This window comes from Astatotilapia calliptera, chromosome 9 (genome assembly GCF_964374335.1).
Source record: "Astatotilapia calliptera chromosome 9, fAstCal68.1, whole genome shotgun sequence".
Taxonomy (NCBI): Eukaryota; Metazoa; Chordata; class Actinopteri; order Cichliformes; family Cichlidae; genus Astatotilapia; species Astatotilapia calliptera.
Window position 1 is genome coordinate 12320477 of NC_137430.1, and position 25161 is coordinate 12345637.

Here is a 25161-nt window from a genome sequence, read left to right on the forward strand (position 1 = left end):
GCGGCACAAACCATCGGGAATAACTTCAGAGGTCGTTGTCACATCCTGTCTGAAAGCCCTTTAAGGGACCGGACAGACATTAAGCAGGTCTGAACATTAAAAGCAAAGCCCTCCCCAGCATTATTAATATTAATAAACTCCTCTTTACTACAAGAAAAACTCAGCTGTGGACTCCAGTAACTCTACAAGACTCCAAATGGAAAGGTCAGAATAGGGTTTTAAAATATGTCGAACAGAATCAGAGAAATCATCATTTTCATTTCACAATCTTCTTCCTTGTCAGAAGCTGACAGATAACCCCACACACACACACACACACACACACACACACACACCGCTGCAAATAAGCCACGGGGGGCTCTGTTGCAGACTTGTGTTACGCAAGCCGGGGATAATTTATTCTCCAGGTTTTGCTTCAAGTAGAAATGAAATGAGGAGGGAGATGAAGAGTTCTTGTGAGGTTTCTTGGCTCTGCGTCCACGACCACAGATTTCTTCTCCTTTTTTTGGCCATTTTGAAACTCATTCTGATTCAAGTGGCAGCACTCGAGGGGTTTCATCAGACTTCTTTCACGTGTCCAGTTCTCACTGCACAACTGAAGCTGACTTTGATTACTTTGACTGGAATCTTTCCCTGTACATAGTTTAATGGCAGTAGCCAAAATCATCACAAATACAACAAAACTACTATAAGACAAAGTTTGATTGACCATAAAACTTTACTCAATCCCTGTTCAAGGCCCTCTTCCTCTATAACATTTCTAAACTGTCTCTTCCCTTTCTAATGTCTTAGATCTGCACGATACAACAGTTTGTGATATCATCAGCATCGCAGATCTTGCAGGCCTTGTGAATGATCCCTTCTCACAGCTGCTGCAAACCCCTTTCTGTGCTGAAGAAACCTAAACAAACAGCTTCGACACAAGCAAACAGCCATGCTTCCTTTCAGGCTCTGGTGAACTGTCCTAAAGATGTACAGTTATGGTTGGAGATAAGCTTCCTCAATCTGAACAAAACCAACAGAGAAATTATTTACTTCCAGCAATCCAGCCTGTTAGATGGGTATGACAGCTAAGACAGGCCTCTCAACGTGTTACTGCCACATGTCACTGGTGTGATTTTTCACTGTGCTTTAAAATCCGATGAACAGATTAGATCTGTTGTTAAGACAAGTGTATTTCAAAGGCTCATCTGTAAGGTGAGGTACGCCTCCAAGCAACATGACTTTGAGAGAGTAATTCATGCTTTTATTACCTCTTGATTAGACTATTGTAATCCTTTAGATGTTGGCTCAGTTGTGACTTTGTCAACTGCATTATATAAAGAGCACTAAGGTCTACAACTAGCTGGTCTAAAATATTCCTAGATCCAAGTTTAAAAGCAGAAGCGACAGAGGCTTTTCTTGTGTCACATAAGTTCTAGTTCAGCAGTCTTGTTTTATTTGATTTTTACTCTATATTTCTTGTCGGTTTAGTGACTGTAATGCGTAGTGAAAGTTTTGTACAACTTGTACAGAACAATGTGCTATAGAAATAAACTGTATGTATTTTTACTAAGTGACTGGGCGACTGAAAATATTTTGTCCTCTGTGGATAAAATGGCACATTGTCATTAAGCCTGGCTTCAGTAACTGGTGTCGGTCTATCATTACACATTCAGCTTACTTCCCATTTCCAGTCGAGCTCATTAGAGCCGGATCTGCAGGCGAGAAACCTTCCCTCTGTCCGGTCTCCAGGTAACTCTGCCCTCTTGCTGTGTAGCTGTGAAACAAGCAGCAATGACGGCTGCTGTAAATATTAGCTAATGAGCTGCTGGTTTGCAGTCCTCATATTATTTGACCTGCAGGAGCTTTTGTGCCTCAAAGAGCACATCGAGCTTTTCTTCATCTCCATTAAGCTTCAGTCCTCAATCGTGCAGTTTTTCCTGTGGGGCTGCATCATTTAGATCGGTGAGAAGGAAAACATTTCAGCATTTTTACTACATGATAACCTTTATGTTTACTTGTTTCATCTATGAATCACTAATGCACATGTAAATAGGTTTTTTGAGTGAAAAACCTTAAAGAGACAGACATGACTAATGGGTCCATCACCAACACTGCACAGTAGCCCGGACTCAGGAAGACCTTGGCATTAGACTTTGATATGAGCAGGATGAGCGGGGAGACAAAGTTCAAGCCCCTCATGGTGCATGAAACTTTAACAGGCATCTGAAAGATTAACAACACTCTGAACACGCTGTCACCGCTGTTACAGCTGAGCAGTAACAGCGACTCGTTCACGAGCAAAACTGAAAGCTTTCTCACACCATCGGTTTTCACTCAAACGTGCCCTTTCCTGAGTATAATGACGTCAGATTAACCCGGCAGAGGACTGCAGCGTCGGACAGTCTTATGACACTTCACCTGTGGGAACAGCTGGTGTGTCTCACCATTGTAACCGATATTTTTCTTAACAAATCTCATAAAAAGATGAAAACTAGCAGCGTGTTACTGTCAAGCTTGAGGCCATTCATCTCTGCTAAGGACACGGGATTATTTTTAAATTGGCTGGATCTTGTGAAAAGCATATATTTCAAAACATGTTTGTTTTTTTTTCACAACCTTGTTTTAAGGCAATACCATGATATCAAATAAGCCAGTGAGCTTTTAATAGCCACACTTAGCTTCAGAAATAAGAGGTTGGGGGTTTTTTGGTAAACGGACTGGTTCTTATATAGTGCTTTTCTACTCTGTATGTAACATGGCTCATTCATGAAAGCACATAGAGTACTTTTCTAAGTGTAAGAGCTCTCTGCCTTAAAGCCATGCACATCAAATGTTTCAGTATCTTCCCCATGTAGACTACAGAGCCAGGGATCTAACTACCAAACTTCCAACTTGCTTACCCCATTCATACTTTCTCACTGCGAAGGAAAACACCTCAGAGCTCTCCTTCTCCTGAACCACCCACAGTCTTGCAGCACCTGGTATCCCCAGGCTGTCTCCCATCCTAGTACTAACCAGGCGCAACACTGCTTAGCTTCTGGGACCAGCTTCACCATGGTGAAGCGGCTTTAATCAGAGCACATCATTTTCAAAATCAGTCAAGTCAACTCAAATCCAACAGCTGGCTTTGGCTTTTTGTGGAATATGTTGACAAGAAAACAAAAACAAGCTTAATTTTTTTTTATTCACCCCAGGGATGAAACAAATATTTCAGCCTAAGCCTGGTCTAAGCTGAGTTTGGCTTTGCTGACTGCTCCCACCCTTGATGACACTGACCAGTGGCAGTGGCATTTATTTGTTCTGTCACGTCAGTTTTGCACTAGTAAAATGTTCGAAGATAGTGTGAGCTAGAGCTGAGGGAGCCTGTAAAAACATGGTTATTGTTGGTTCCCTGTCAGTGAATGGTGAGAAAATACTGTAATGAAAATATGCTTCCTCTTTTTTTGCCTTAAGTTGCATTTTCCTTTATTCCTTATTTGCTTCAGCAGTCAGCATTAATAAAAATGACTTCTCTTGATTCCTAAACAGCAGTGAATGTCTGCCTCGTCTAGATGATAAGACAGCAGCCGCATGCATTAAAAAAAGAGCTCCATGCTATAATCTCCCAGCAGGTCTATGAATAGCATTTTAAAAGAGCTTTAAAACACATCTTCACAGCATTTTTTTCTTCGTTTCTTCTTCTTCTTCACATGGTGCTGAAACAGAGGGGCCCCGGGGCTTTTTCCCCTCACTGTCAGAAAGTATGAATAACTGTTTACTGGGCTTAGCAGATGCCTCACAGTCAGGGGGAATCACTCTCTTTCTGCAGCACAGATGGGAACCCTCTCCTCTACTTTCGGCTGCACCCAATACGCCAGACCTCCACTAAAAGAAAACAATTGGTGGCAACTCAGTGCAGTGTGTTCGGGTTTTCTTTGAACGCACGGCATCTGCTTTCTCTCCCTAATAGGGAGCTTGATGGGAAAATCTTTTGGTGCAGACAAGAGCTGTCACAGGAAACCGCTGCTGTGCGTCCTTACATCATGGGAATATAACTTGTTGTAGCAGCATCTGCGGCTATTCCGCCATCTCTCCAGTCTGAGTGCATGCATAATAATATTTATTTTTCTTTGGCTTTTTATTGCAGCAGACTGGGAATTTTGGAAGGATGATCTTGTCAGAAAATGTCCATCTAAGTTTTTCTTGGCCTTACAGCCCTGACAGCTGTTACATGGCAGAGGTCCAGGGGACTGTGGGCTGAAGGTCCTGGCAAGACACTGACCACATCCTTCAGCATACAGCAAGCTTAACTGGCATTAAAATGTCATTAAAAAGAACTTTCTGCAGTGTGTTAGACACAGCTTTTTTCTTTTATCCACCTCAGGTGTACAGAGGTAGCTACTAGAAAAGAAGTCCTTAAAAATCAAAACCTGGGTATTTTCAGTGAGTGTCAAGATGGTGCCAAAACAATATAACAGCTCAATAGATCGTGGAAAGAGTCTCTGCAACTGAACTCCTCTTCATCACCGAGTCATTATGTGGATTATACCTCCCTGATTTTGATTGTTATAGGTTATAGGCTGTCAAAAGGGCTCCGTCACAACAGCAGGTTATTGAGGTTCACATTATAACTGATGGCAGCCACCACTGAGCACTCTGTCAGTACAGAGCAAAACGCAACCCATCCATCAGAACATCTACATTTGGCACCCCACGGAAACCTGATTTCATACATGATTTTATTGTACCAGAAAAAGAAATAAAAAAAACACTGGCCCTGATATATAGGTCAGGTCTGTCCACTGGGGCATGATGCCGTGATGCAACACTGCTTATCCTCCCTTCAGTGCATGAGTTATGAGATATGATAGATGTTCCTGACACTTCCTAGAGAAGAGACTGTGTACGCTCTGCAGCTGGGCAGTGCAGAGGAGCGCATTAATATAACAGACCAACGCAGGGGTATTTGCATTTGCAGGTGTAAATGTGCAGCACGGAATCAGAGAATAGCATCCTGCTCCAGTGCGCATATATGAAGATACATGGAAAACAACTCTGGCTGCAAAGAGCTGTTTTTATGTGAAGCAATTTCTGTTACAGCTCAGACAGGATGAGGAGGAGATTTCAATGATAGTTAAATAAAAACAGTCAATCAAATACTCACTTAAAACCCCAACAACAAAAAGTTTCAGCACCGCGAACTCATTTATATCCATCACGCTGCGAGAATCCAGTCAGCCTTGAACGAAAGCTCAGCTGCAGCTCCGCGGAAATGTACATTTGAAGCGATCCATACTTGAAATTATCCCAAAAGAGCGAGTTCCTTCATGCTGTCAGAGAAGAAGGGTGTTTTTTAAGGGGGGAAGAAAAGGCGCAAGAAAAAAAAAAGAAGAAAAAGAAAGAAATTAAAAGAAAGAAATCAGATGCCAGAGCGCGATTATGGACTGTCCTCGTGATGATCGCGGAGCTTCTCTGTGCCGTCAGGAGTCAGAACTCAGGACCGTAAACCCGTCCTGCATCCTCGGGAGGGAGGGGAGGGGCGCAGTCACACCGGATCACACAGTGGTTACCAATTAATTCTCAGCAGGCGACTGGAGACATTTAAAAGTGAGACGCGGAATTGTAGTTGATATGTAAATGACATAAGGATTCATCAGGAGCAAATAAAAGCAGGTCACCTCCCCACCACCATCTCTCCAATAATAGGCCTATTCTGTATTTGAACGCATGCTCACATAATGCGGCTTAAAAGAGCTTTCATAGTCTTTTCAAATGAAATGAAATAGTCATATTTGTACGTTTTAATTATCGTGTAGCTCCGATGGTCTAAATGTTGCTCCACTTTAGGTCACAACGACCCAAACTTTCTTTCGATGAAGCAATACTGACCTCGTATGGTTTCTTTTCACACTGCACTATCAATCAGTCTGCCTGGATTAAAAACAGAAAATGATTAAAGCCTTGTGTAACATTAAGATTACGCAACAGCCGAGCGCACTCAAATTCAAATTAAACATGTCCTGATTGTGTTTGGATTTAAAGGATTTTGACGGAAAGCCCTTTTGCCTCCCCCCATTTAGTCTATTTAACAAAGTGGATCAGCCAGTTTAATTAGAATAGAGTATTGGCATTGCTCTGTAGTTAACTGTTAAGGTCTAACAGTAGCTCTGTTTTGCAAGCTTAAGGTGCAGTAAATTATTTTTTAGACTATAAAAAATAGTTATTGCACTCATAAATATAACCTGATTACTGTCTTCTAAAAAACTGATGGATTGTCTCTAAATCTATCTCTAAAATTAGAAATATCCTGTCTCAGAGTGACGACTCACGGACCGGTACCGGTCCGAGGCCCGGGGGTTGAGGACCGCTGTATTAATAGACCTCTCTGCATTGAATCATATCTGTTATTAACCTCTGTCTCTCTTCCACAGCATGTATTTGTCCTGTTTTTCTTCTCTCGCCCCAACCGGTCGCAGCAGATGGCCCCGCCCCTCCCTGAGCCTGGTTCTGCCGGAGGTTTCTTCCTGTTAAAAGGGAGTTTTTCCTTCCCACTGTCGCCAAAGTGCTTGCTCATAGCGGGTCATATGATTGTTGGGTTTTTCTCTGTATCTATGAAGCGCCTTGAGGCGACTTTTGTTGTGATTTGGCGCTATATAAATTGAATTGAATTGAATTGTCATAAGCTTATTATTAATCCGTTGAAAATACATAGGAGTAGGCACGGTTTGTAGATGCCATGTTAAATATAGTGGTCAAAATGGATATCTGCTTACTTATTCAGAGGACGCCATCATCTACCTGCTCAATCGTGTCTACACCCATCTGGACCAGCCGGCGAGCACTGTGAGGGTCATGTTTTTTGACTTTTCCAGTGCTTTCAACACCATCAGGCCGACCCTCCTGGGTGATAAGTTAGCAGCGATGCAGGTGGATGCTTCTCTGGTGTCCTGGATTGTTGATTACCTGACAGGAAGACCACAATATGTACGTCTCCCACAGTGTGTGTCTGACAAGGTGATTAGCAACACAGGGGCACCACAGGGGACTGTCCTCTCCCCCTTCCTCTTCACCCTCTACACCACAGACTTCAGCCACTGCACAGAGACCTGCCATCTTCAGAAGTTTTCTGATGACTCTGCGGTGGTTGGATGCATCAGCAGGGATGATGAGACAGAGTACCGGGCTGTGGTCGACTCCTTTGTCACGTGGTGTGAGCAGAATCATCTGCAGCTCAACGTGGCAAAGACCAAGGAACTGATCGTGGACTTCAGGAAGACCAGGAAACACTTGACCCCTGTTTCAATCCAGGGGGTCAGTGTTGACATTGTGGAGGACTATAAATACCTTGGAGTACACATTGACAATAAACTGGACTGGGCTAAAAACACCACAGCACTTTACAGGAAGGGCCAGAGTCGTCTCTATTTTTTGAGGCGACTGAGGTCCTTCAACATCTGCCAGAAAATGCTCAGGATTTTCTATGAGTTTGTGGTGGCCAGTGCGATCCTCTATGCTGTTGCATGCTGGGGGAGCAGGCTGAGGGTCGCAGATGCCAACAGACTTAATAAACTGATCCGTAAGGCCAGCAATGTTGTGGGGATGGAGCTGGACTCCCTCAAGGTGGTGTCGGAGAGGCGGATGCTGTCCAAGATAAAGACAATGTTGGATAACACCTCCCACCCACTCCATGACATGTTGGTCAGTCACAGGAGCTCGTTCAGTGAGAGACTGAGATTACCGAAAAGCACCACTGAACGACACAGGAAATCATTCCTGCCTGTGGCCATCTCCCTGTACAACGCATCCACTTAACACACTGTTTGCTGCTACAACTACACATGTTTCTTTTCCAAATATTTATTTATAAGTGACTTATGTATGTATGTATGTATATATATGTATATATTGTACTATTCTTAGTTAGCGTATTGTCTGTCTTGTCTTAATGTTGGTTTAAAATGGAGCACTGTAACAAAAAATAATTTCCCCCAGGGATCAATAAAGTATTCTGATTCTGATTCTGATTCTGATATGTTTTATGTATTCGGCTAGTGACTGGCGACCAATATCCTCGTTATTGTGTCATTTATAAATACACATATGTTTATCCATCTATTACTGTTACACCGTGAGCAGCTATCACTGCTGCTACGTCACTGAGAGCAACAATCATAGTCAGAATTTTGGTATTTATGAAGGAAGATTAATGCTATAACAATGATGAATTAAGTACTTGTTAATGCCTTATTAATACCCTAGTAAAGCTGAATAGTGTGACATTATTATAAACGCCTACCCAGTTTGATTTAATTCTCACATCAAATGAGAGTTTATTTGCTACGTGCCCAACAACGGTAGCTCTATTTCAAATAAAATTTGTGCTGGATAAAAGCATCTAGCAGAGGCTAACAGCTGCAAAAATATCAGTTTTGACCTACAGGAAAATGTAGGATATCCTCAACAGCTCACCTCACCGCTGCTGTCATTGGATAGAAGTGAGCTTCACTGACTCATCAACTGGGACTCCTTTCACAAAGGTTTACAGCCTCCTCCAGAGTAAATAGACGTGGGCAAATACTGCGAGCTGAGGTAAACAGCAGACTGACAACCGAACTCACTACAGATGAATGGCAGCCAGTTATTTGTCCTACAGCAACTACTGTAGATAGGATTATGCACTTGGCAGGGGTAAGAAAAAAGAACTTAGCTGACAGTGAACTACTAACATCTAGTGGTGAGATTTTTCACATTGCACCTTTAATTTATAGTGAAACTGGTTCTACTCTGTTGAGGTTTTAGCCCACTAACCAGACCTTTTGCAGCTTATTTTCATATTTTGCTTTTGGTTTTATGTTGATTGACACCAGTAAATTTACATTTTCACTTTGATCCTTGTACAAACAACAACCTCCTGCATTCCTTCTCACATGGGCAACAAAATGTTGCAACAATAGTGTGGCAGAGCAGGAAGATGGTGCTGTTATCCATGCAGAAACTGTTTCTGGCAGTTGGTGTGAAAGCTGTGAGCCTGAAAGGACGAACAATGAATCAACAAAAAACCAGAAAAGCCACATGTGAAATGATTTTGCAAAGAAATAGAAAGAGAAAACTGTTGAGTGAGAGAACAAATAACCCAGAACACCTCTTTGGAAAAACCCAAGGACTGACTGCAACAGGAAAATGACTGCAATACTATTTTTCAAAGAAATTGAAAGAATAAACCTAAGTGTGTGTTTTTGTATCATAAATAACCTCAAATGGAGAGTTAGGCATTGTTTGGCACTGATCCGATATCAAGTGAATACAAGGCCAGAATTCTCAGAGATACCAAATCCTTTACCCTATAAAGCCTGCTCATATAGGGGAGAGCAATGTGTCAGGATTTGTGAGATGAATCATCATCAGTTTGCAAATTTCTGAACACATTTTACCGACCACAAAATCACTGTTGCTTTTACTTCTCACAACAATTAGTTAACCACACCTTTTAGCTTTTCATGCATTTTGAAACTTGTTAATTAAATGTGCTATAGGCTATAAATACAATAGACGTGACATCACACAATAGTGTCTGTTTGAAGTATATTTTCTTCATTTAAAAAAAAAACCTATTTAATGTAACACAGTTCAGTGGGCTACATACTGGGTTTAGAAACAATGAATCAATCCTATCTGATACCAATACCAGGTTAGTAACAATGCTGTCATATCTGGATCAATCTGCTCCACCTCTACCACATAGCACAAGGTCTGCAGAATGCAGTTTGGGCATGGGGGGCTCCACCTTAGATTAGTTTGAAGACATTTTTATGGACATTTGTAATGTTAGGCCAATTAAGCAGGATTATGACTTTCAAGTAAAAATTAAGTTTTGCCAACTGTACTGTAATCCAATTTTTCTACTGTACACTCTTTTTCTGATCAGCTATTCAGATTTCTCTTTCTTCTTTGTACTGTCACCCCATTACAAAATAATCCTGCAAACGCCCCTGACAGAGGGCCTTGTAAAAGTACTTTCCTTCTTTGTTCAAAGGTGTGCCTCCAGGGCATGCTGCCAGGAAGCATTAATGGCAGTTTTTTCCTCAAAGTGACCAGAGAAGGAAATGATCCAAGTGGGTGACGTTTCTAGATAAGAGCCTCAGCAGCAGGTCTGTTTGCCCGGGCTCATTTGCCCGCCGCTCACCTGTTCGTCACGGGAAGAGTTGACCTTTAACCAGCAGTGAGTGGTTCTCCCGGTCACGGGTACCTGGGCTGTTCTCATGGGAAATTTGGACTAAATTCCGCACCAAATTTTTAAGATGTTCTCTAAATCCAGTCTGAATGCTGAAGGCTTACTTAACCGGTTAAAATAGGATGTCAACAAGTGACGCAGGAGAGCTCAGAGTTGTAGGAGGAGAGACAGCTACGCCTCTGTACGGGACACCACCAGCAGCAGCAGCAACAAGGACACGGGCTACAACTGCAAGGTAGGTGGAAAGCTCCCGAAAGTCAACTTTACCAACCACCCTGTGTTTATCTAGTATTTATGAGGCTTTTAAAACGACATGTTAGCCGCTCCTGTATGCCGTGTTAGCCTCGTTTTGCCTTTTTAACTGCGAAGCGAGAGGAAAGAGAAGCCTCCGTGCCAAACCGCGTTTAAAAAACATCTATTTTTACAGAAGCAGCGGTGTGCTTGAAACGCACAAACACCTCACAGCCGAGAGAAACGTTGTGAACATTTATCACATTATTGCATCGTATTCGGCACTGAGATATTTCACTCGTTTCGCCATTTATACGTGGTTTACAGCTGCTTCGCGCCCACCTGCTGCTTTAAACAGAGTAAAGAGGCGGGTGGAACTTTTTGAAGAGAAGTAATATCAGTGATTATTGTGTGTTATGTGCTGTTCTGTATAAATGACGACTTCATATTGATGTAACGACCGTGTAAAGCTCCGTTGGGGTGGTTGGATGCAGGGCGTTAGAGTTTTGAACAGGATTTGGTTGGTGACACGCTCTTTTTCTTACTCATGAAACGTGACACGACTGGGCTCAAGCATATTTCTAAAGACTGAGTGCAGAATGTAATGAAAGGAGCTTTTGAGCATAGGATTTATGCTTCTTCCTTTTTTACTGAATGCACTTATGAATTCACTGCGCTATCAAGCTGAGCTGCCTTTTATATCGTGTGTGGGTGCATGCCTTTGTCATTGACTAAACTAAACCACACACTGTGGCATCATCAGTGTTGTACTTCTGTGCAGCTCAGCTTCTCAGTCTTAACAGGCGAGCTCATACATGCACACCCAGGCCCAGAGTTCACTCTGAGGCACACACACTCCTGCTGCCTGTGCATGTCCACGGCTCTGCCTCTGTTTATCTCCACATCCTCCTGCTAATTCCTCCTAAGTCTATCCACTCTGTTCCTACCTATGGGCTGAAAAATAAACAACACCACTGGAAATCTGACAGGGACTCGAGGCGTGGCAGCAAAAGAACAAGTCTCACTTTGTCTCGGCCAACTTTGCATGCAGGCAAAGTGATTAAGTTGTCTTTAGGTGAACCTGAAATAGAAGTTTGAGGTGTAAATCATTTGCCGGAGTTGGAGCATCACATGTGATTGTCAGTGCTGAGTTCACACCCACACTTGGATCCTTGCGGTTATGTAAGTGTTAGTTGGCAGATATGGACACACACCCACAGCAAAGCTGACCTAAAGTGAAGGGAACACACCAACATAATTTTACGAGCGTCTCTGTGCACAACACTGTGGCTCAAAGAGTCTCTCACGGATTACAATTGCATTACTCATCAGCTCGCAAAGCCATCAAAACAAACAGAGTCCCAATTCACAGCACGGGGTAGCACAAGCATTGTGCATCTGCAGACAGGGGATCAGAGGTCGCTGATGCCTACACATGAGGTTATAGATTTATTATTTCATGCATTTACACGGTCATCCTGGACAGTTTATAACAACTCAGCTAAACTGAAAAAGAAATTGCTAATTTGTCTTCTTGTTAGCAAAAAAAAATACACCATCTGTAAGTTGAATAAGCAATTTGAATAACTGCAATTGAAAATAACTTCAGTTATTCAACATGGATTCAAATCCATCTGGTTTTTAACCAGAGCATGCTACCAAGATTTAGTTCAGTAAAGATGTTTTCAAGTCATATTTTCAAAAGTACCAATACTAAGCATTTGGCATTTCTTCCATCTTGAGTTGTTCACATTTGGAGCGTTTCGTGGCTGAACAAAACTACCCAGTGACAGCTGGGGATGTGTGAAGACTTGCCACAGTTTTTTTTAATTATTCAAAGACAATAACGTAGGAATGCACAAATTGTGAAATTCTGAGGCAGTACGTGTTTTTTGTAGGACAGCCAATATCTGACGCCAATAGCAATAATTTTTCCAGTCATTTAATTTTGTGAAAAACGAAGAAATAAATTGTAAAAAAATAAAATAAAATTCACAGCTGAAATACAAGTCGAGATGATTGGGATTTCTGAATAGGACGCCTCAGGGATGCCTCGTAGGTGAGGTATTTCAGCATGTCTTAACACATATTCTTGTATCAATCAGCAGCCGGACCGATTTTAGCCAGAACTGATATCCAGGACGCGCTCAATTAACAGAGGAAATAACTACCTTAGTATTGAGCTATTACATGTCAGCAATTCCATCTACTGAAAGGGAACAGTGAAAATTTAGCCCGTGACAACGCCATGTCTAACCCTACTGTATCCCTGGCTAATCAAATTATGCAGTTTATGTTTTTGTTGAATTTATTGAATTGTTCTCCTAAGTCAGGGGTGTCAAACACAAGGCCCAGGGACCAAGCAATGACTCCAATTTGTCCCACAGAAAAGCTTTAAAAACATTTCTGTTATTTATTTATTTACATTGGGTTAAAAAAAACATTTTCAGTGATTCACAAACATTTTCTTTAATAATTATATATATTTTATTATAATTATAATTGCAATTTTATACATTTGTTTACGATTTAAGCACCAAAGAATCATGCTGACAGATTTCTTTCATTTATTGCATCATCATTTCTCAAAATTGTATTTATTTTTCCTATATTATCTTGTGTTTTCTATTTTAATATAAAGGACCTTGGTGTAACTGTTGCTGTGAATAATTTGTGAATAAGTCCGACCCATTTAAGATCAATGTAGGGTGTATGTGATGATGAGTTTGATGTCCTTGTCCTAACTCTTGGCCTTCAGGGAACAAACAAAATATCCATTCAAAGTGGCACCAAAGTCCACGTACATCATTTTTCAGTTTGTTTCAGTTAATGGAGCTACGTGGTGGTAGCGGTCTGGAGGCACCGCAGTGCTCAATCGATTTCATGATTACTTCAGCAGTTTGTGTGACTGCAGCCGTCAGGCTGTACCTTCGTCCTCAGGTGGACAAATCAGCACATGTTTATGTAACCACGGAGCTAGTGATGCAGATAATGATTAAAAGAAAAGCCATATACCTTTCACTAGTAACATAAATTAAAAATATACTTTCTAAATTGGGTCTTGTGCTTGTGATCACTAATCACAGACCTGTCACTTATCAACCAGGGCTCTTACAGGTTGATAAGCACTGACAGAGCCGTGATGTGGGAAGAGTTCTGCAGCTGGTTGGGGTTCACTGAAGGTGTGTTATCTTTGGCTCTGAAATGCTGTAGAAGAGCGCGAAGATCTCCTTCCCTGCCTTCCTCTTTTCTCTCCGCTCCTCTCTCATGTCATGTCGTGGCAGGCTTTTATAATCTCCTCCCAGCACTCTAATGAGGCCAATGAGTGGCCCCTGAAGGCAAGGTGGATAGTGAGAGCTATAGCTTTCTATGATGTGCCATGTTATTACAAAAAAAAAAATCAAAGGGCTTCATTTTGTGATCACAAAAAGCACCACAGGTTAGATAAAGACTCCTAAGCAACAATTTCCATCCACTTCCAAACTGCTGAATGCAATAAAAATAGAGAAAGTGATCCCAGAATGTCCTGTAAGAGATAATTGTTGCCATTTCGTTTGTTCTGTTTACCGAACAAAGGTTGCAGCGACACGTACATTTCTGTTTCAGTAACCGCCTCATCTTTGTTCTGGTGTCATCATCGTGATCGGTAGTTGGCACGCCAGCGTGGGTTCAGCGTTGGGTTGCGGCAGTAAATGTGCATATGCATGTTTGAGTGAGTGGGTGTGTTAGCTCTGTACCCTGGTTGTAACAGAAAGTGTGGAACGAGACGCCGAATAGTTATATAACCACTGCTTATCGGTCCAGCACTGCCGGAATGATGAGATGAGAGAAGCACGGCTGCTTGAATTTCCTTCAGTTCTCAGTTTGATTTCATGCTGCGGAAACTAGATTACAGCGGACCAAACAATAATAATAATACGGCTCTTTTTCAGTTTTAGACTTTTGAGTGGACAGGAAAAGATGTTGTAGATGGAACTACACACCGACAGTGACGATCTCTTTTTGCGTAAAAAAAATAAAGGACATAATTTGCATTTGGAAATAGGTGATAAATCATCATTGGAATGCTAAGCAAATCGCAAATTGTTAAAAAAATTGCAATAATATCATAAAGTTGGTAAAAATATTGCAGTATTACTGTGTCTGGTGATGCTGCTTTTAGTCATCATCATACTAAAGGGGGGAATCACATCGCTTCTTTATTTTTGAGTATGTACGTAGTTTTAGGGTTTTGTGTGAAATCCAGTTTAGGATAAATTCTTCTTAACTTCCTGTGACTGCTGGTGGGTAGATATGAAACCACTGATGGAGCTGTTGAAAAAAAGTACGTAGTTATCTTTATCTTTTTTTGAAGGAGAACAAGGAAGGCTGTGTTTCTGCAGAGCCCGTTCTCGGTGTGACAGAGATGAACAGACATTATTACTAAAAAATGTTTCAAAGTGTTGAGTTTGCGCAGAGAGAAAATGCTCAACGCAAAAATTGAATAATCGAGTTCAAGTTTAGTTATTTTGCATCAAGTTTTTATTTGTTCATTTACTTATTTATTTATTTTTAGAGAACAACAAGATGAAACATTTGGTGAAACATTCAAGCAGGAGGAACGCCATGGTGACAAACGCCCAGCTGAGCAGTTCTCTCACCAATCAGCAATCACACAGAAGGAAACACACAAAGGTGAAACGTGCATCTGACATTTAAGCTATAGCTCTTAAAAAGTTGAGTCAAGAATCTCTTCTGTTTTGGGTTTCAGGTGTAAACACCTCATAATCACTGAATTCTGAATGTGTTGCAGCACTAAGAAAGGACCAAACTTCTTCCTGTGGTGATGCAGATATCCAGTTCCAGCAGTCCAGCTTCACCTCCTGCCACGTCCTCAGACTCTCCACTAATCCAGGCATAAAACACAGCAAGAGTTTATACAGGTAAGCAAGGGAAGGGATACATTTACTGACTGGCCTTGATTACTGATTCATTTAGACACTTTGTTTCTGGAGCACACGTCAGTGAACAGTCTGTTCTGCTCTGGCATTCAGGACAGCATCCCATAATCATGTTACTCCCCATCTGTCTGTATGATAGGGCTGCAACAATTTGTCACTATAATTGATGACGTCGGTTATAAAAATTAATCTGGACAAAATCTTATTGTCGACACATCATACACAAATACCTTCTAAATGTGTTTTTGTAACGAGCTCCCTGGAGCTATGACATCAACTATGAATGGTTCAGCTTTAGAGAGCTAATTTAGTGTGTCGCATTTATACCTTGTTTATGTAAATGATTGTACAGTAGTGTTTATGTTAGCCTACCTGTCAGAAACTTCCCATGGATGATGCTTGCCATGTGAACACAGTTTTTCAGTTTTGTTAGCTAATGAGTGAAATGTGATAGTAAAGCATTAAACAGGATTAGCTACTCTGCCTCCTAGTTTGTTTGTTTGTTTTCTCAAATTAAAATGAGCATTCATTCTGGATAGTAAACCTTTTCCATCTAACGTTAGGTTGCTAATCTGTGGGTTGGACCGTATCAGTAATTAATTATACATATAATCAGTAAAGAGTATAAATGGCTTCGAATACTACACAATCTGAGACACTATGCTATCTAACCAAATTATTAGTTATTATTAATTAGTGATTTCTAATTCTGTATTGTTCTGTTTTACTAGTATTAAGCAAAGGTGTATAGATGAGTTTGTCCTGTAAAGAGGCTCACTGCACCTCTGGCTGAAGTCTTGACAGAGAGCATCTTTAGCATGATTAGCATGGGACGAGACAACAGGGTGACCTCACAGGTGGACAGACTTGAGCAGGTGAGGTACTAGAACCTAGAACAGGAGGTTTGTCAACATGAAGGGGAGAAAAGAGTTATTGAAATAATCATTGACTAATCAAAGAAAAATTAGCAGATTAGTTGACTACCAAAATAATCTTTAGTTGCAGCCCCTACTGTATGACATTAACAAGTGTGGAAAACTGGTGTAGAAACCACAATCTTCAAGCTCATACACAGCCCTGCATCCTATTGTAGATTTATTATGTGAAAAGTGCAGCTGCACAAGAATTTAAACAGTATTGTGATGGATAGTTGCTTTGCAACGTGGAAACATTTTTTTTACTTAAGTAAAAGCTATATAACTTGATCTATAATGCAATATTACACAAATTACACAAATATAGATTTCCTGTAAATACTTAAATGAAGCAAAAGTTTTTAAGGGAGGGACGAGTGCCACCCTATTTTAGACACACCCATGGGCGGAGCCTTCAGAGTTTGAAATGACTGAGACATATCAGAGAACCCTGGGATTTGATTCCTTGTGTGTTTTGAGGTGTATCGCTGCTGAACTGATCTTCCCTACATTTTTTTCCAAGTGTGTCTCCTAATAAGCGGTAAATCTACATCTCACAAACTGTTTCTGAGGTCTGCAAAGAGGAACGCCGGCCACTGATCACATTTTAATCACTCGATTTACAACATCCTGTCAATCAGTAAACGAGCTGTGTCTGCATTCTTTAGTCTGAGACAAAGGACCTGGAAGAGTCAAGTGTTTGCATAAACGTGGACGTACGCTTAATAAAGTGTGTTAGCTTATGTCTCAGTAGTACGAATGCATTGTTTTTCTTGTTTTAAAATATTTTAAACAGTGTTTCCTCTGGAATTCGGAAGAAGAGAAGATGTGTAGCTCTTGCAATCCTATGTGTGGAAGTCTGTATTTACATTCTCAAAGTCAATGTGACATGTTTTATTAATCATCTACCTGTGGTTTCATTTGTTATACAGAGAAACTTCCTTAAATCAGTCATGCAGGAGAATCTGAGGTTATTTTAGGTGAAACTTGTTGCCTTGGTTTTGCCTCAGGAAAATATTTACCTTTTCTATAGTTTAATCTAACATTATATAATAACTGCTTATAACATTGTGTCAGAGGTTTTTATTAGAATAAGATAAGCCTGTCAGCAGAGGTCTCAGATCAAACACGCTTTATTGGTTATGTCAAAGCCACACCCCCTTTCACTGTGTACTAGTTACCTGCGTTCATGTCAGTCCAACATGGCCTTATATAGACAACTTGTGTGTGAACTGTACTTGTACAACGTGTTCCACATCAATTTAAAAAAGTAAGTAAGTGTTTGCATGATTGCTTAGTAGGTGTGACTTTAGTTTACATCTGCCGGTGAGAAAGTTGTGTTTAGAGACGGTGATTGATGTGAGGAATGCGAACGTTCCCGTCGATTGGCATTGCTGTGGCAAATTCTAGATTTAATCCCTCTAATGTTTCATTCAAAACAGTTGGACCGTCTGACATTCAGAAATGAGACTTGTAGCAGAAATTAAGAAAAATTAAGTTTACACTGCACATTCACCACTAACAAAATCAAAGATTGCCCCAGTTGTGTGTGTCTTTGTATGCAACAAAAGTTGCACTGCAACACTAAAAAAGTGCATTATTTTAGAAAGTTGTGACAATGTCTCAGTTTCCTTTTTCACAGAACTGTCGCAGCTGCAGCATGCACCCAGAAATCTAATACACTGTGTCTTCTCTTTGTATCAACAGATTGATTGAACCACAGCGATTTGAGATCAAGGACAGCAGTTTTCAGGTAAAGACTACAGTCTAATAGAATCAAGCACATTACACACACGCACAGTGTAAACCTGATATAGACCAAATGTGAAATTGCAAACTTTGCTCCCACTGATCCAGAATCCAGAATCTAATCAAAAGTACAGATCAGAAGTTTAAAGTGTTTAAAAATCTTTGAAAAGTCACATAAAGCAATGGTGACACCATGTTAAAAATATGGTTTTAGATTCATTGTTATTTTAACAGTTATAAGTGACAGGGTGTGTTTGTGTTCCTTGTGAGTGTGTTTCCCTGCTAATCTTTCATGTCTTTCAAGATAACCTGTTTGTCAAGGATCTCTTAAATAACTACTGCATGGGAACAGACACTCAAGAAAAGCTTGGGCCTCAGTGCAGGCAATTTAAAATTCTGAAAAGCCGCTACCATTGATCACTAGCTGTCAAAGTTAGAAAGCTTTTTACATTCCTGTGCACAGAATTTGCATTGGTATAATATGATAAGCCCAAATTTAATGTGAATATGAAAATCATTGGACTTTAATGATACAGCTAGGCAAATGCAAATATATGTTATTGAATATTCTAGTATGGGTCATAGGAATTGTTTTGTAGAACTTTTTTTATTTATATTATAAATATTATAAAGTTTAAAGTATTAAGATTTTAATTGTTGGTGATGGCAGGTGTTCAGAAAATTGTAATTTAGTATGCAAAAAGTGGGTCCTGTCAGTAAAAGTTTTTATTTTAACAGATTAATGGAAGAACGTCTGCATCACAAACCTCTATAGAGGCACCCAGCATCTATCGATTGTCAGAGGTAATACCATTTCCAGCCAAGGAGAAAGACAAGGTCATCACTGCTGATTGCAATGAACTGGAGATTACCAGGGACTTGAGCAGAACTCAGGCTTGTTCAAATAGTGACTTTGGGACACATAAGCTTAATGCCTTGCACAGACTTCCATTTGGATCACAACCAAGGACTTACACTGGATCTCTAACTCGAGTTGAGTCAGAGGGAAATATACAGGACCGTACAAAAGGTCTTGCAGACCGTCTTCAGGAATTATCTGACCCGCCCAGAACTATGTTGTCTTCCTCCATGGTCACGGTTCTCGCTCCTCACTGGAGTGGCCGACTGCGACGTTCCAAAAGATTTGATGGAACCGGCAGCTCTGAAGCCCAGGGAAATACGCAAGATGTGACAGGTGCTGCAGCAAACCGTGGTTTTCAGCAGACTCGAAGCCAACATGGTGTGGAGAGGGGGTTTACAGGTGGACTGGGAACCCAACTGAGGCCCCCATTTTCAGATCTCAGGAGGAACACAGTGGACTGGTCAACTAAAAGTGATCCTTTGAGCTTGGAATCTAAAAGGGAAATGATTAAAACTGTTTCTTTGGACGTGAACTCTGGAAGGATGGACAATAGAAAAATAGACAGAGGTTCTTTAAGCGCTTTACCTACCAGTGCCTCTGTATCGCAGAGCCAAAATGAACAAAGGCAAAATCCACAAACTGTCCATCAAGGCGGACACTCATCTTCAAGCTCCAAACCAACAACCAGCAACGTACTTCTTTCTTTAAGGAGAGGCAACATCGGTGGCAAGAATCTCTCACAGAGCTTTCTCAATAATAATGAACAAGAGAGGCCAAAGCCGCTCCTCTCTCCATCATCTATTTCTTACAGGACAACTGAAACTAGCCCTGTCCTTTCCCCATCACCCTCCAGCCTGAGAGAGCAGAGCACCTCTGACAGGTTCATCTTTGCACCTTTACCAGTGGACAAAAATGCAGACGGCAAACCCTTTGTCCAACAGTCTCAGACAATAAATAGGATTCAGTCCAGTCTCACATCCTCACAGACATTTTTAGGTAAAGGACCATCAGAAAGTCAACAGAACTACAGGGACAGAAGTAAAACTCTATTTTCAGAGACCCCAGTCTCCTTGTCCAGACAGCCCCCATTTGACTCTTCTGCCCAAGTGAAAACCCAGTCCTTTCCTAAAAGGACCACGCTGAAACAAACTTCCTGGTGGAAGCAAGTTACCCAGGAAAGCAGTTTCCCTTTCACCCCAAAAGACACAACCAACAACAAAGACAAGCCAAACACAACCTTAATTCCACCCTCCAATAATAATAGTGACATGACATCTCCAAGTCAGCCTGATAACAAAAGCAGGGGTAGTCCGGTCAACAACAACAGAGACAACAATAACACAGCAGAGTCAGTTTGCACAGGTAATATGAACCTTTTTATGAGGGCACAGGGAGGAACTCACCATCTCGGACAAAGAAATGCTGGGAATTCACCTGACTGTGATTTGCACAGGTCTGTCAAGGACCAGTATAGCTCAAATGTAAACAACAGAGAATACCCAAAGCCGCACAGTGTGCCAGATGTTTTGTCTAGTTCTAAAATTAGCAGAGCTACAGCACAAACAACACTGTGTCAACCTAAAGATCCAGGCAAATATGATTTAACCGATAGTTCATATACAGCAAATATGTCTGAGTTACCATCTGCTTTGCAAAATCCCAGGAGCTCAGATACACCCACAGAGAGCAGCAGCAAGTACAAAAATAATTATTTCCCACCAAAACCCAACAACACCCCCATGCCTCCTCACAGCATAGACTCACACAGGTTTATCAGCACACCGCTCTCTCTTGATATCACCAGTACTGTCAATGGTAAAGTTCATACATGTCAAAATGCCTCTGGTCCCCAAACCTCAAAAATGAAAAGTAGTCCTTCCTACCATTCTCAGTCTGTTCCTTCTCAGACCAATATTCATACCTCGGCATATGCAACCTCCACTGGCTCTTTGTCCCAGAAAACAAAATTTACCAACATTTCCTCTGCCACACCTCTTGGATTTGAAAGAAGTTATGCTTCCATTCCTAAACCTTTCCACCCTAAAAGTATGTCCAGTCTGATTTCCACAGTCGGTTCTGTCTCCAAAAAAGACTATAGCGCCACTGCTTCCAACTCTTCTTCCTCTGCCACTGGCAGCCACCCTGTAGCCACCACTGCCTCAAGTTCTTCCCTTCTCAGTCCTGCTGTCACCTCTGCCGTTACCTCTCCTACCTCTGCCACTGTCTCCACTCTCCTAACGCCTCCTGCAACCCCAGTTATTACCAACTCCACTTCAGAAACTTCAAGCCCTAAAAAAGAGGGGAAATATTCCAGCAGCTTAGAGAAAGAGCCAAAGAAACTTGAGAAAAAGAAAGTGAGAAGAGTGACATGGGATGACTCAGTGGATCTGCAACAGTCAGAGTCCATCGCTGTGGAGAAGCCAGAGTCGTCAGAAGTCCAAGCGACCCCTCAAGCTACATCTAAGCACATGCGAAATGCTCCATCCATCTTCTCCTTTCTGAGATTGAGCAGTTCAACAAGTTCTTCTGTTTGTCCCCCTAAACCCAAGACCTCCAGCATTGAGGTGGAAAAACCAGGAAAGTATAGATCCTTATCATCTGACTCGGCTGATTTAGCATTCAGGGAGTTTGAGCGAAGCAAGCAAAGAGCTGGTGATACTATGATTTTTTACCAGGGAAGACAGGACTTGCCCACACCAAGGCATGAAAGGACACTATCAGTGGAATCTGGCACAGTTCAGTGCCGTACTTCAGCTCCTCTCTCCCTCCCTCCTGACTTTTCAAGTGGCTATAAGGTTCGTTATAGCTCTCCTCCTTACTCCACGCTCATGTCCGCAAGGATGACACAAGGGGAGACAAAGACGAGAACGACCAGACCAACCCTCTTCTCACAACCCTCCCAGTCAAATTACACCCCATATCTCTCTGTAAATACTGACCCAGTTTCAGTCATGACCTTATCCACATCCAAACCTCCTATGTCACCTCCTAGACCCTCCCTTTCCTTGTCCTTACCCTTCCAAAAGAAACCTCCCAAACAAGAAAGTCCAAATGTTGAGGTTTCAGAAGCTGATCGAGCAAGCAACAATAACAGCGGAGATAAAGGCCAAGAGCGAAAGCTATTACTTGTAGACAACAGAATTCACATCAGACCTCCTTCCCTGCAAGGTGATAAGGCAGACGGCTCCACATATGTAACTGAGACACTGGTTTACAGCCTTAAATCCAAAGTAGATGCATCAACAGCCGCAAAAAACACCACACCTAATGCTTTACAGCATACCAATAACACGCCGGTTTCCATGGAGACCAAATTTAGTCAACAGTCCCTGACAGGGCAGAGTATAGGAGCAGCAGGTGAACCATGTCGTCATTCAGGTCAGAGCTCCAACAGCAGCAGCTCAACAGAGAGTCAGTCCCGGGAGACAGAAGACTCCAGCAAAAGCATGAAGGAGACTATAATGGGGAAAAGCAGGTTTTTCTCAGTGGACGTTAATAATGAACAAAACACAAAGAGAAGCCGATTTGCACTGAAGAAGAGCGTCAGTACACCAAACTCCAGTTTGACAAGGTCAGAGTCAGACAGGGCCAAGAGTAACAACAAAGTAGACCAAGTCTTTAGCAAACTAAAGCAAAAATTAAGCACAAGATGGTCAACCTCACAAGCACCTTCTGTTAGCGGATCGAGCGATGTGAGTGTTGAGAGTAGCAAAATTCCAGAGGAAACAGTGCCAGAGAAAGTAATGGTGCTGAACGACAATCAGGAAACAGAGGCTTCGAACAGGTGGACGCAAGATAGATACATTCTGATACCGTCCTCGGCTGCTGGAAACACAAAAGTTGGAAATCAGCATTCCAGCTGGACCGAAAAATCATCTCTAGAAACAGACCGTGACATGCAAAATGCTTGTGCAGAACAAATTTCTGAAAAGAAAGGCCCAGTTTATCTGACGGTCCACGGTCCAACAGTTGACCAGTTAGACCTTGAACAAGACCAAGTAGATTATAAAGCAACAAGCCTCTCTTCCAGAGATCCAAGTCCCAGTAGAAGTCCAGCTTTTCCAGCTTCATTCAGGAGATCCACACCTAGTCCCAGGAGTCCATTCTCTCCCTTCTCCTCTCTTTCACCAATGTCCCCATTTTCCTCGTCTGATGTAACAGACGACAGCGTCTTCTACAGCCCAAAGCTGCACCGCCGCAGAGAATGCTCCTCTCCGTGCGAGCACGGAGAAGGGATCAGCTTGGGAGTTCCGAGAAAAAGCCGGGCATCCGTAGGTCCTCCATGTGTGAGCCCAGGACATGACAAGGAAAACTTGGCATCCTCTTATGCAGACTTAAAGTATGGCATTGAGCCTGGGAAGTCCTTTTCTGTGAGTTCTGTTCTCTCCAGTCGACCCTCTGGACCGGGACGTATTTCCACAGGATCCAGATTCATGAGTGTGGGTGACCTCTCTCAGTCTGCCTTTTCTTGTGGAGGTAATAGTGGAGATTTGGATCAGTGGTCTGTCAAATCCGATTGGAGCACAGTGTATGACTTTCAGGCTTCTGAAGATGGTCGAAAATCATATTTCCCAAGTGATCCTGGTAAAATGCGATCAAGATCTTTGCCTCGATCGCTGACCAGGTGCTTGGCAAACTGGAGCTCTGGAGACTCTCCTCAACATGTAAATGCTACAGCTTCCAAGCCTGCTCACCTCCGGAGTCCAAACATGAACATTTGCCAGTTTGTGTGGGATGCAGAGGCCCCACCCACTCCTCCTCCAACACCTCCTCTGTCACCAGTGTCCAGGCGCATGTCCAAAGCACCCAGCCTTTCCTCTCCGACCTTTCCTAGCTCGCCAGGAGTACTACATCCAGGGGACAGCCAGTCCAGGGGGCATTTGCCCTCCAGAGGTTATGTATCCAGCCTCAGCACCTTTGATGAGTCATCAGACAGCAGCTCGGACACAACAACTGATGACGAATACTACTTAGAAACAGATGATGAGGGAGAAAAAGAGACAGAACTGTAAAAGCAGAACAAGTGCTTTAAAAATCCAAGTTTCTGAAACATCCATGAGGGAGGGGATAAAGGAGGTGCTGTAATCTTTTGGTGTGTAATGACATCTGCATCTCTCCTGCTTTTGTTTTTTTGTTTTGTGTTTTTTCACTCTGTTGAGACCTGAGCTCAGTCGGGACACCAGGTATCCTGCATGATTTGGTTTTCGGAAGTGGTTGTTGTGGTCAGGGTAAAAATATACACAATACAAGTAAGCATGGATTATCAGCATAAGTTTAAATACGTTTTAAGTATGTACCATATGTTGTATTTGAATGCAGACCTGTAATTCCTGGATAACAAATAGACATTTATAGTTTGAGTGTCGCATGGCATTAGTGAGGTATATGCTGTATCTTTGTAGTTGTTTCAAAGAACAAACTACTCTGTAAGCTTAGGCTTTTTGCACAAGTCTTTAGGTTTGCATTTCATCCTAGTAGGTAGCAATAAGTACTGAGGTAACGTGGATAAATGTGCTGTCATATGATATTCCATCATCTCTGTTCTGCTATGTTTAAGAAATGAAATTAGTTTTTGGTAAATGTTCTAATCGTAAAGCTGATATTTTCTTAGCACTTGTTTTGTTTTTCAAAACAGGAAGAGTTTTGATTTTTTTTGTACTTAGGGATGAAATATAATCTTGATATGATTAACATTTGTTTTCACCCTTATAAAGTGCTCTATACGGTGCCTGCTCTTATTTGCACAGTGATAAATTCTTAATATATCTATTTTATAAATAAATGTAATATTTCTAACAAGACCTGATGTTTTGGGGATTTCTCATCACCTTGGTTACACTTTTGTTGTTATGTCAGATTATATAACCATCATCGGCATGATTTGTCCTTGAGTCATTAGTTTTGTCCATTGCAGTGCTCGCATGCTTTAAGTGAAAAGGTATGTTGATAATTGGTATGACAAAAGATTTGGTTGTGAATTCCAGTCTGTAGGGAACGTCAGTGATCAAATCAATCACAGCGCTTTGGTGGATGCTAATTTCTTAAAATAATGTGTGCTCTAGGTGGGGCTGTTCAACGGTCGCACATTGTTCAAGCGGGTGTTTCCTTTTGTTGTCAACACACTGTGTGTTGATCATTAGATAAAACATCCATTAGAGTTCTTGCTGGCAGTGTACTTGTATCCCAGACTTCCTCTCCCATGCATGTCGAATTTTTCCCGGAGAGACTCTCACTAAGATGCCACAATCTGCTTTGTGTTATTAGCCATGA

General features: G+C 41.7%; 2 protein-coding genes across 3 annotated transcripts in view; one reads left to right on the forward strand and one right to left on the reverse strand.

Annotated features, from left to right (window-relative positions):
• LOC113028788 (receptor activity-modifying protein 3) overlaps positions 1–10250 on the reverse strand; it is a 38736-nt gene extending 28486 nt beyond the window's left edge. The window contains exon 1 of one of the 2 annotated variants that reach the window (XM_026179240.2): positions 10148–10250. Coding sequence is in view for 1 of the 2 variants with exons in the window: in XM_026179239.2 (XP_026035024.1) it covers positions 5129–5180 (52 nt within the window). In the remaining variant the exon portion in view is untranslated. Of the gene's footprint in view, positions 1–5128; positions 5441–10147 lie in introns of those variants that run through there. The other variant, XM_026179239.2, reaches the window with a different exon arrangement.
• On the forward strand, positions 10242–24692 carry LOC113028787 (uncharacterized). The gene is made up of 5 exons (XM_026179238.2): positions 10242–10430; positions 14982–15100; positions 15219–15348; positions 17988–18033; positions 18768–24692. Exons 1-5 carry the CDS (start codon positions 10318–10320, stop codon positions 23901–23903), a joined length of 5544 nt encoding a protein of 1847 aa, XP_026035023.2. The 5' UTR covers positions 10242–10317; the 3' UTR covers positions 23904–24692.
• The last annotated feature ends 469 nt before the right edge of the window (positions 24693–25161 follow it).